The sequence below is a fragment of the Melopsittacus undulatus genome, chromosome 16 (assembly GCF_012275295.1).
Source record: "Melopsittacus undulatus isolate bMelUnd1 chromosome 16, bMelUnd1.mat.Z, whole genome shotgun sequence".
Lineage (NCBI taxonomy): Eukaryota > Metazoa > Chordata > Aves > Psittaciformes > Psittaculidae > Melopsittacus > Melopsittacus undulatus.
Window position 1 is genome coordinate 3,479,928 of NC_047542.1, and position 11,700 is coordinate 3,491,627.

The 11,700-nt window shown below is 52.6% G+C and overlaps 1 protein-coding gene across 5 annotated transcripts; it reads left to right on the plus strand.

The window, feature by feature from the left end:
- The first annotated feature begins 134 nt into the window (after positions 1-134).
- On the plus strand, positions 135-11,058 carry FRS3 (fibroblast growth factor receptor substrate 3). 5 transcript variants are annotated; one of them, XM_034069735.1, is made up of 9 exons: positions 139-190; positions 578-717; positions 1,394-1,541; positions 2,079-2,213; positions 2,406-2,494; positions 3,016-3,202; positions 5,073-5,234; positions 5,596-5,753; positions 6,242-11,058. In XM_034069735.1, the coding sequence occupies exons 5-9, from the start codon at positions 2,429-2,431 to the stop codon at positions 7,145-7,147; spliced, it is 1,479 nt and encodes a 492-aa protein (XP_033925626.1). In that variant the 5' UTR covers positions 139-190; positions 578-717; positions 1,394-1,541; positions 2,079-2,213; positions 2,406-2,428; the 3' UTR covers positions 7,148-11,058. The 5 variants fall into 5 exon arrangements, with proteins under 5 accessions (XP_033925627.1, XP_033925626.1, XP_033925624.1 ...); XM_034069733.1 differs by having other exon boundaries at positions 1,394-2,213; XM_034069734.1 differs by lacking the exon at positions 139-190 and adding an exon at positions 225-350 and having other exon boundaries at positions 1,394-2,213.
- The last annotated feature ends 642 nt before the right edge of the window (positions 11,059-11,700 follow it).

The window sequence follows — 11,700 nt, forward strand, 5'->3', positions numbered from 1 at the left end:
GCTCCCGTCCGGGTCCTCCCCGCTCGAGGCGGCGGCCGCGGCCTCGCTGCTCCCGGCGGGCCCGGCCCGCACTGAGGGACGCGGCGCTGGCGGGGCCGGACCCGCACCCGGAGCCCCGGAGCCCTGGGGCCGGGGGCCGGGCGGCAGCGGGGCCCGGGCCTCAGCCCTGCGGAGCCGGGCAGCGCCTCAGGTACCGACCGGGCCTTCCCCCGGCACCGGCTCCCCTCTCCCCCGGTTCCCTCGGGCCTCGCCGCTTCCTCCTCCTCGCTCCGTGCTGCTCCGCTGCCGGTGTCCGTGTGCGGGGCTGTCCGGTGCGGCCCTGGTCCGTCGGGAGCAGGGGAAGCGCTGGGGTGAGGAGGGTAAAGACATGGGGGGGTCTGGGATGGACGGGGTCGCGGGGGCAGCAACAGGCAGCGGTACAGGCAGGGGTGCAGGCAGGGGTGCAGGCAGCGGTGCGGAGCACTGGGGAGGCTTCAGGGCTAAGGAGGGTTCAGGTTCGGGTGTTGGGAGAGGGGAGGGTGCTGCAGGTCCGGGGGGGGAGCAGTGTGTGGTGCCATTGGAGTGTTTGGTTTGACAGGTTAAAGGCTGTCAGGTGTATGGTGCGTGTGGAAAGCGCTGAGCAAGAGGCTGGAGAGTGAAGCGGGCAAGTGATGGCCATGAAGTCCTGAGCACTGAGGAGGAGCAGGAAGGGCACAGGGAGCATCCAGGCATCCCAAGGTTGCTCCTTGCTTGTGCCCTTCTGGCCACGACAACTGCGTGGGGCAGGCAGCAGCGATGCAGCCAACCCCCCCTTGGGGGTTAGATGTGGGGAGGGGGCACCAGAGGGAAGGAGGGATAAAGGGGAAAGAGGGATAAAGGGGAAAGAGGGATAAAGGTAACATGTTTTGTACCAGGTTTTGGTGTCTTTACTGATGCAATGGGAGTGGGAGGGCAGAAACAGCAGAGGACAAGGCTCCCAATGAGCAGAGTAGATGGAGCAGAGGGTTCTGTTGCTAAATTATTGAGCAAAGCTTGTGAGGTCAGCAGGGAGTAAGTCCATAACCGAGCCTAGGAAAACAAATAGGATGGGGTTGAACAGGACGTGTGTGGTGATGGGGACATGATTTGTGCCCAAGCTCCTTCCTTCTTTCTGAAGCAAGCATTGCTCTTCGGGGGGGGCTTGGCAGGGTTAGGACATGGCAGGGCATTGTTCAGCAAAGCTGAGGTGTGGGGTTGCAGCTGGGGGGTGATTCCCTGTCAGAGCTGAACTGGCAGCCCCAGGGCAGAGGTGCAGGTGGAGAGGCAGCTCCGTGATTCATGGCTTCATTTGGAGCGGCTGTTGAGGCAGATTCTGGCCTGGCAGGGGGATTGCTTCTCAATAGCCTTTTCATTTCATTTACTGCTCTGCTGCCAGGCTGCTCACCCATAGGACTTCATTCCCTCATGCTGCGGATGGAGAGCTGTTCTCACCAAAGGGGACCAGGCATCTCCCCATGACCTGCTGCTGAGCGCCCTGCCCTCCAGTGCACGTGGAGCCCTTTAAGTGTGCACCCAAGCCCGTGGTACTTCTCACTCCCAGTGTGTGCAGTTCCTGCCTGCTTGGCCCTTGTGCTCGCTGGCTGTGGTCAGAGCATGGAGCTTTGGGGGTTCTGCCATTCCTTCCCACAGCCTGAAGCTGTTGTGTTCACTTAAGGCTCTGTGTTCACTTCAGTTCTTAAGGCTGCTGGTTCTCTGACCCTTAAGGACCTTGCACGGCGTGAAGGAATCTGCACATTCCTGAGCAGCAGATGTGTGCTTCCTCTTATCCTCACCACCTCTCAGCACTGTGTTTTATTTGCACTACTGAGAAACCCTGTGTAGGATCCCAAAGGCAAGAAGTAAAATCTCTTAGTTTTAGGTTTTTTAGCTGTAGACAATGTATTTTTGTAGCTATCATAAGAGTGCTCTTTGCAGAATTATTTCTATTTTCATATAAAAAGCAGGTCGTGAACTAAAATACTATCCTTGTGATATTTGAAAGGAACTTCAGTCACAACCTCCTTACCCCCTGTTTAATCTTCTCTGCTTTTTAACCTGTTCTGTTGTATTCTCCTTGTCAGGTGGAAGATGGGACCATTTCCCTTGTGTTTTAGGTGACTCTGATACCTGTTGCCATGAAGTCCCGAAGGAGATAGAGGGACAGTAGTGGGAATTTCTTCTCACTCCTCCAAAAAACCCCCAACAGTTGCCTAATGGTAAGGAAGCTGTTCTTTTTAATTAGCCTTCTGTTGTACCCATTAATCAAGGAACATGTTGAGGAGTTTGAGATCTGAACCCACTGGGCCACATTTAGGGGGGGTTGAGGAGGATACAGGCTGTAAATGCTGCATGGTGGGAGGAGCTGGTGAGAAAATACAATTGTCCTCTGTTTTGTGTCCTCTCCATAGGGATTACCTCTTACACTGACGTGATGGGGAGCTGCTGCAGTTGTCTGTGCAGAGACAGCATCCCAGACAACCATCCCACCAAATTCGAGGTAAGTGTTGCACCTTTATCTCTATCAGAGAGGCTGTGACAGCACCAGCTCCTAGAAAAGCCCAGTGTTGGTGGGACTCCAGGCAGGAAAAGAGAGAAAACCTCTGCTCTTGCTGAGAAGTCTTTTGCTTTATAAGATTTGCAGATACGTCACTGTTTTGTTTGGCTTTATTCCCCTTTCCTTAAGCAACCTCTGCTGCAAATACATTTGTGTTTGCAGTAGAAATTGCCTCTGCACAGAGAGTGAGCCTGAGCGAGGAAATGGGGAACTGGAGAGAAACCTTTTATTGCTTAGGGCTGTGTTCCAGTGTCTGTGCTGAGACACATCAGCTGAACTGCCAGGCACACAGTCTCCAGGGCTGCTGGCTTGGCACCTTCTGCCAGCACTGAATTCGTGCTCTCAGCTGAGAAAGGGGCATCTCAGCAAGCACAGGGGGAATGCACAGCAATTCCAGTGTCTTCATGGGTGGCTTTCCTGTGACACCAATGCACTGAGTGTGCTGAGCCCTGTGGCCTCTGCAGGTAACGAACGTGGACGATGAAGGTAACGAGCTGGGATCTGGGATTATGGAGCTGACACAGATGGAGCTCATCTTGCACACTCACAAGCGAGATGCTGTCAGGTGGCCCTACCTCTGCCTGCGCCGCTATGGCTACGACTCCAACCTCTTCTCCTTCGAGAGCGGCCGACGCTGCCAGACGGGGCAGGGTGAGTGTCCAGGTTCTGCTCCTCTATGAATCAACAGGTTCTTCAGCAGCCTCTGTCCCCCAGAATGCAGGAGTGTGCAGATCGTACACTTAATGCCCCTGGTTAAAACACTGATGAGAACAACACTGTGGCTCAGGACCTGGGTAGAAATCTAATGGTCTTGTTTTGCTAGTGCATTGGTGCTTGTGAGGTAATTGGTGGAGCAGGCGTGAGCACTGGATGGGGTGGATTTTATGTCAGAGAGCTGTTAGGCTCTGCCTTGGTGCTAAAGGATGCACAGGAGGGTGTGCTGGGCTTCATTAGCAGCTAGAAAGTACTTTTGCAAGGCTGAAGCTTTGTTGAGCATCTGTTCACTGAAGATGAAGTGAAAGAGCATCACTGCACCTTTTTGCAGGGCCCTGTTGGAGCTCTGTTCCACAGAGCTGCCAAATGCATGGCAGTGGCAACAGTTGTTTGAGCATGTTTTGGTTTTCTGGGTGCGTTCTCTCTGCCTTAGTTAGTGCTGGTTCTACCCAATGCTTTGCATTTTATGTCTGACAGTACTTTGTAACGTAGAGGGAGAGGAGTTTTACGTTTTACAGACCTTATGCATGGGGCTGCTGTGCCTAGAGAAGGGAAGTGAGTCACCCAGGAGTACGTGCCAAGTCATCAGCAGCACTGGGAATAGACTCCAGTTTACAATGGGGCCTGTTAGTTCTTTTCCCAGTCTGTCTCTCATGCTTTTAAAGAGCTGAACATTTTCTTGGCATCTGCATCCCCAAGGAGCAAAAAAAAGTTTGTTTCCTCATTCTTCTAGTGTGTTTGTAAACTCCTCCTTACCCAAAAGGACTCTATGTGACTGCTCAGTGTCAGTGCAAAGCTCTGTGCAGATCTGTGGTGCCATATGCTCTGTTCTAATATTCATGTACGTGGGGTTTTCCTCTCCTGGAGTCCTCTGCTTAGCAGCTGCCAGTGGTGGGAATCACTTCCCTTCCAGTTCTGGTTTGCCTTTTGCAGGGTGCAGAGCAGTGCTTAACAACCTGCCCTGGTCAGGGCCAGGTACTGGTGGTAAAGCAGAGCCATTTACAGGGTTTTTAGCAGATACATACTTACTCATCAGTCTCAAAGCAGACAGAAATGAGAGGGGTGGTTTGTGTTTTGAGGAGGTTTCCCCCTCCCTTGTAGGGTTTTATTCTGCTCAGTTGATTGCATTGGGAGGGCTCCTTCCTGATGCTGCTCCCCACCTTGTACAAGGCAGAGAGAGCTGTGTTTTGGGCCAGGGTTTTGAAAGCCTTCCTCTCTGTGGCAGCAGCGTTGTTGCCATGCTGCTCCTGTTGCCATGGCTTGTGTGCCTGCCAGCCTGGATTGGCAGCTCCATGCACACAGGCTCCACTGGGGCTGCTCCTTTGGGGAGATGCTGTTTAATTCCATATGGATTTTAACCATTACATTGTCCCTCCCTCATGTGCATGCTCCACAGGGCCCAGTTCAGCTTTGAGTAGCCACTGGGTGGCTTTTTCCCTGGCAGTGAGAGTTGAACTGTGTGCCAAGTGAGTTAGAACAGATTAGAAGCTGAAGCAAGAGCAGTTAGCCTGTCCTTTCACACCTCTGCTTGTGTGGGATTGATTCTTGTAAGAGAACTTGAGATGCTCAGTATGTTCCTTGTAATGATGCACCATTTGGTCAGATGGCAGCCATAACATTGTGTTCCTGTTGATGCAATAACCCACAGTAGTTGGTTGTTTCCCTGTGGGTTGCAGGGATTGATTGTGTTAAACACAGCAAAAGAAATCAGAGTTGCCTGTTTGTTTAGAGGCAGGAATTACACACACTCCTGCTGAAGCAGGACCCTGTTCTTGCTTTGCTGACCCTCCTCTTTGTTATTGTGCAGGGATTTTTGCCTTTAAGTGTTCCAGAGCTGAGGAGATCTTTAACCTGCTCCAGGACCTGATGCAGTGTAACAGCATCAACGTTGTGGAAGAGCCTGTTGTCATCACCAGGAACAGTCACCCTACCGAGCAGGAGCTCTCCAGGACCCCCCAGGCACCCAACAGTAAGGCTCCTTCAGTGTCTGGGAGAAGAGTGGAACACAGGGATGTGCTGCCTCACTGCTGACCCATATGATTTAAATAGGTTCAAAACAAGAGATGAGCCCCTCAGTGGTGGACTGGGCAACCTGGGGTAATGGTTGGATTTGATGATGTTAAAGATCTTTTGTAACCTGGTTGATTCTATGATTGCAAGAGGGCCCAGCCCTTGTATTTGTGCTTTGTCACAGGGGTCTTCCCCACAGAGCTTGATTCTGACTGTCATGGTGCAGTTAAGATACCAGCTCACTGCAGAAAGGAAGTAAGCTCTTATTTTGTGCCAAACCAGTGCTGTTAACACCCTTACCTGTCTTGATTCTCTCCCAGGTCTGGGTTACACTGTCCCAGGATTTCCTAATGGATTTCACAGCTACTCTGGAGAAACCCTACCATTCTCTGCAGCCCACCACCCCTCTGTGAGCAGCCTGAAGCATTCCTCTGTGGGTGAAGACTCGACTCATGCCCTTATAGGGCCTGATGAGCAGGTAAACCTGGATGTCCTAAATCCTCCTGTTTGCAAGCAGTGAGCAAGCAGCTTGTTTGCTCATGGTTCTGGGCAGTTCTGCCCAGCAACTCAGAGGATCCTCATACCCTGTCATCCTTTTTTTTCCCTCTTTTGGTTCATTTTACTCTTGGAAACTTCTGCTGTCTGATACTTCACTACAACAGGCACTCTGCCTGAGGTTTCTTCCTTAATCCACTAGTATCTGCACAGCAGAACTTTAAGTTCTGTGCCATATGCATTGAGCATGAACTAGATGATGTTTCTCCTGCAGTTGGACTCCCTTTAGTCTCTCCTTCAGACCACAAATCCAGAAATGGCTTTTTTCTCCCCCAAATCTTTCCAGCTTCTGAAATTCTTTCACCTCCTGCATCAGCCACCAACATATTCTCCATTCCTGTTGGTTTCTCAGCTGCTTTGCTCTTGTCTCTTCTCTTCTCCCTTCACTGTCCCTCTGCTCTCTCCTTGCAGTCCCACACCTACGTCAACACGGCCAATGGTGATCAGGAGTTGAGGGGCCGACACTGTATGCACTCCTTGCCTGAAGTCCACCCTCCTTTCCCCCATAGGAACCGCAGCTGCTCCCTCGAAGACCGCAATCCCCAGGTCTTCCTGCAGCCAGGGGAGGTTAAGTTCGTGTTAGGTCCCACATCCACCTGCAGACGCGCCTGTCGGCACCACCGGGAGTGCAGGACACACTTCTGCCCCCCCAACAACAACAACAACGAGTGCGAGGAGGAGTGTCCTTCGCCCCAGTGTGTCTATGAGAACGTCAATGGCCTGCTGCCCCCCAGCACCTCCTCTCTCTGCCGAGGCGGGCGCTTGAAGCTGCCCCGGGAGGACTCGGGCTGCTCCCATCGCAGGACGGGGTTGCTGCACTATGAGAACTTGCCATCGCTGCCCCCGGTGTGGGAATGCCAACCCCTGCCGCGGGGCGAGGAGGATGCAGGTGATGTGCTGACACCTTCCCCCAGCGGCTACTCCGAGGCTGGTGAAGAAGATCCCCTCCAGAACTACATGAACTCGGAGGGGACGGGGCTGCACCGGGGCCAGCGGCGCAGCAGCTTCCTGCCCAAGCCTCGGCGCAGCTGCCTGCCCAACGTCTTCAGCTTCGACTTCCCCCGGCCCTGCCCGGAGCAGCCGCGCCAGCTCAACTACATCCAAGTGGAGCTGGAGGCTGAGCCCCACAAGGGCCATCAGAACTCCCCTGCCTCCCGTGTCCCAGCTCCTGCCAGCCCTGACACCCGCCGGACGGACTCCTACGCGGTCATCGACCTAAAAAAGACAGCAGCCATGTCCAGTTTGCAACGGGCCCTGCCCAGAGATGATGGGACCTCACGGAAAACTCGGCATAACAGCACTGACCTGCCCTTGTGAGGGGGCCGCCGGGTGCAATCACCGTGTCGTGGCTTCGGGACCTGCCTTCAGCCTGACTTCCATTCGCCATTGCCTTCTGCTTCCCTGTTTAGCCCATTCCTTGGCGTCACGGGATGGCTCCTACAGCTGCTGTTAAGCCTAGTCTGTCTGTCTGTCCTCCCCTCTCTGTCTGTCCCATGTAGTTCGTTTTTGAAGCCTTGTGGGGTATTCAGCATCGCTGTTTGAAGGTTCAGCCTCCAGCAGGAGGGGCAGGAGGTGCCAGCAGTGGCACCGGTGCTGTGTGGGTCCAGCCTTAGCTCTGCTGTCGCCTGGCAGCTCCATGAGCAGTGCCAACAGCCTGGCTCCAGAGGCAGAGCATAGCATGGTGGAGGCATGTTTCCAAAAGTGAGTTGCTTTAGGAGCTCCACTGCAAATCCAGCCTGTTTTCCATGGATTCCATGCCTTGTGGCTCGAGGCGACTGCTGCAGCTGGGCCTTGTGGTTTCACTGGTCCATGGGGATGTGGGGGCTCATGCTGTGGTCTTTCCCCCCTCAACTCCTTCCTCCCCTCTGCACTGTTACGTGTTTTCTTGTAGAAGCTTCTGATGCTTCTGTCCCTCTCTCAGATTCCATTAGAATTGGGCAGCTCTAGAAACGAAGAGGACAGACAGCCATGGGCACAGACACTGTGATCACATAAACCTGACTTCCTAAAGAGACCCTGCTTTAAAAGGAGGGGAAGACCACAACTGTGAGAGAGGTTTGAGGTTTGGTACGGAAAACTTGTACCATACCCTGCTCTTTAAAGGTTCTTTTATGGTGGCTGTTCCAAAATGGTGTTGATTTATTTATTCGCTTATTTATTTACTCAATGATGTTTTGCATCCCAATGGTAATCGCCCAAACCAGTGCCAACAGCACACGAGCACTCGCTGTGCCTGGGGGACAGCTCTCAGAAGAGGCTGGTGGCTTTGCTGAGCTGCTGCTGGGGAAAAGAGCAGTTGTGGCTCAATAGACATGTGTAAACTGGGAGCGACTGGCACATGCTGGGTGGGAAATGGGAGACGTGGGAGTGCGAGCGGAGCTGCCAGGCAGCCGAGCCTGGAGTTGTATCAGAGTCTTTGCCTTCACCCACGTGCCTGGCTGGCTCCATGAGGAATGTTTGATGGGTGTTTGGAGGGGATGTGCACTTTGTTTCCTGCAGCTGGGGGCTTGGAAGGGCTCAGCTTCAGCTCCTGGGGAGATCTGTGGCCTTTGATGTGGATTTCTCTCTTGGTACCAGGGCTGAGTGGAAGCTGAGCTGTGAGGCCTCTGCATGAAGCCCTGTGTAGGGTCTCTGCCCCTGTCCTGTTGCAGGCTGTCCCACCACCCCTCTCCCCATGGTGACACACTGCAGCTTAGTCCCTCCCTGGCTCACTCTTTGCCATTATAAGCTATTCCAATATGACACAAGTGCTCTGGATTCCCACCCTTCTGCTGCCTGTGTTCATCTTCCTGCTATCGGAGTGGGGAGATCCAGTGCTCTCCGATGTGTCTCACTGCCAAATCTTGCTGTGTTCTCCTTGTCCTTAAGGTTTCCAGTGTCAAAGCCTCTGGAAAGAGGAGAGAACCTCCTTGTCCTGTTGCAACCTGCTTCTGAGGTCCAGAAACTTGATGTCCAGAATGCAGTTCAGCCTTTTTGGGTTTGGTGCTGTAGTGTCATGCTGAAATGTGGCCCTTTTGGGAGCAAGGACATGTGCCTGCAGCTCAGAAGGTGTGAGCAGTGCCATGTTTGTGTGGGCAGAACGTGGATCCCTTGGCTTGCTGCTGCACTATTAATTCAAAGTGTGCCTCATGCTTAAATTCACTGGGTTTTTGGGAAGTGCTTGTGCTTGTCTTCCATTCTGTTCCCCACCCCATCCTTTGTGTCATCTGTAACTGCGAGGAAACCCAAGTAATATATTTTTATATGGATGCCAAATGAATTTGACAGGGAAAGGCAATGTATCCCCCTAAATCTAGCTTTCAGTTAGGGAAGTGAGAAGAGAAATTGTTTATATATATTATATATAAATATATCTATGAAAGTTAACTGCATTAAGCTTTAAATAAATGATTAAACTGAAGAGTTTCTCGGCTGTGTCACCCTATGGGGCAGCTCCGGCCTGGCTGCATGGCTGTGATGAACGGGAGAAGGCTGCTGTGAGGGTCTGTAGGCGCTGCTTGCTCCAGGGACCAGGTCTGTGGGCACTGGGAGCCCCAGGGTGGCAGAGCCAGCAGTGCTGGCCGGTGTCGCAGCTTCCTCTAGTGGCCACGCTGGAAATGGTTTCAGAGGAGGAATCAGCGCTGGGTTGAAAGGCGAAGAGAGCATCAGGGTTTTCTCATCCCTTCAGTTCTCTGATTTCATAGGGACAGGCCAAGGGGAATGGCTTGAACCTGCCCGAGGGGAGACTGAGCTGAGCTCTGAGGCAGAAGCTGTTCCCTGTGAGGGTGCTGAGGCGCTGGCACAGGGTGCCCAGAGCAGCTGTGGCTGCCCCATCCCTGGCAGTGCTCAAGGCCAGGTTGGACACAGGGGCTTGGAGCAGCTGCTCCAGGGGAAGGGGTCCCTGCCTGTGGCAGGGGTTGGAGCTGGAGGAGCTTTGGGGTCCCTTCAACCTGAACCACTCTGATTCAATGATAACTCCCCTTGTTACCATTTCCTTTTGGTTCAAAATGATGTTTAAGCAATTTGCAGTATCTATATGGCACCTTGTCCAGAGGGATCTTTGCTTTGAGCCTGGTCTCCATCCCCTGCCTGTGGGATTGACATTCCGGGGATGACTTGGCAAGCAGCCTGTGCTCTGCAGCAGGAATTTGACTGTCTTAACCTTTGTAAGTGGTTCTTGTTTGAGTTTTGAGTTAATCAATGAGACTTCTTCCCCTGATCATTCTTCCCTGGTGAATGCATAAACAGATCTTTCACCCTTCCTTTGCCAAGATCCTGTTGGTAGGAATACAGCTGCTCCTGGTGCTCAGCTGTCTGTTACCATGGCAGGGTTTGGATTTGCCTTCTCCTTTTAACCCATTTTATGTTCCTGCTTTTCCTCCAGGGAAGGATGTTGGAATATCCTTGAGCTGTACCTGCCTTACAGGAGGGGATGGCAAAGGAGAGGCTGGATTGTGGGGGTTAAATGATCACTATTTCTGCAGAGAGGCTCACATGTGTTAGCTAGGACTGAAGTGTTGTGGTTTTTATTACCTAAGCCATGCTGTTCCCTGGGGAAGAACCAAACCAGGGCTCAGCTCTCTCCTCCCCAAGCCTTTCCTCTCCCTCTGTGTGATGCTGCTCAGCTCTTTGAGGTGGTATCTGAATGATGGTTAATGCCTGAATTGAGCTCCTGCTCAGGCTGCTCTCAGTCCTTGTGGGAAGTTGGTCTTTCCCCCAGACTTGGCTCGTCCTGAAATGCCACCCAGAGGTGGCAGAACAGGTTTAGATCCTTGTTACCCAACATGACCAAAGGTGAATACGTTCATGGAAATCCTGAGAGCTTTCAAGCTGGCAATTATAGGCCAGGGTATGGCAAAGGCTAATGGTGAGCAAGGGGCCTAATTTATGTCTTCTTCCATAAGTGAATGTGATTTTCCAGTTGAAAGGCCCAGATGCATCAGTGTTATCTCCAGCTCTCCTCCCCTGTGGTTCCCCTTGTCGTTGTTCTGGTGTCTTTGGTACTGAACATCCCTGATACGGCAGAAGACCAAAGGTTTGTTGGGGTTCAGTTGCTCTGACCAGAGGGGTTGCTCTCGCTGTGTAATTGCTTCTTCAGGTTGTTTCTATGGGTGTCCCTCCCTGTATCTCATCCGGGTGTAGCCGTGAAGGTGAAGAACAGCAGCAGTGCTCTGTGACCTGGGGAGTGCTCATGTCTTACATTAATGTGCACTACGAATGTATACAGAATAAATGGAACATGATGACTAGCCAGTGGTCCTGTCTTTTGTCTGGGGTGCTTTCCCTTCCCGGAAGGAATAATGCCTGTGTCCTTATGTGTCCTACCTGGAGCAATGGTTGGCCCATAGGCTTAAAGAATAAGCCTGTTTATAAGACACCTTTCCCTCTCTGTGGGTTGGTGACCCATGTGGGTATCTCTGCAGGCTGATTCCATGGTCTGAGCTGGAAGCTGGACTTCCAGATGTGTTTGGATGAGGTTCTCGCCCTGGTTTGGGATGTTAAACCTGGAGCCCAGGGGTTTATTTCAGGAGCTGTTGGACAGGAAAAGAGGGATATTTCTTTTAACACAGATGGAAGCTGCTCCTCTGTGTCCTGGGAGCTCTGTTTTGGAAATAAACCACTAAAACCTGCTTGGGCAGCACTGGTGAAGGATCCGTGTGCTGTGTGCGGGGCATAAACACAGCTGATTGTGTGCTGTGCTCCCACCACCAGCTCCTCCTGCCTGGAAGACACAGCCAGAGAGCACTGATGCTCCAGGCGAAGGATCCCGAGCTGGTTTAAATGAACCACACAGTCACTCTGTTCAATGGTCAAAAGGAGAGTGTTCACTTGGATGGGATTTGGCCTCTTCAGGAAGGGTTTTAGCTGACATGGTCCTTGTCCTGGAGCTG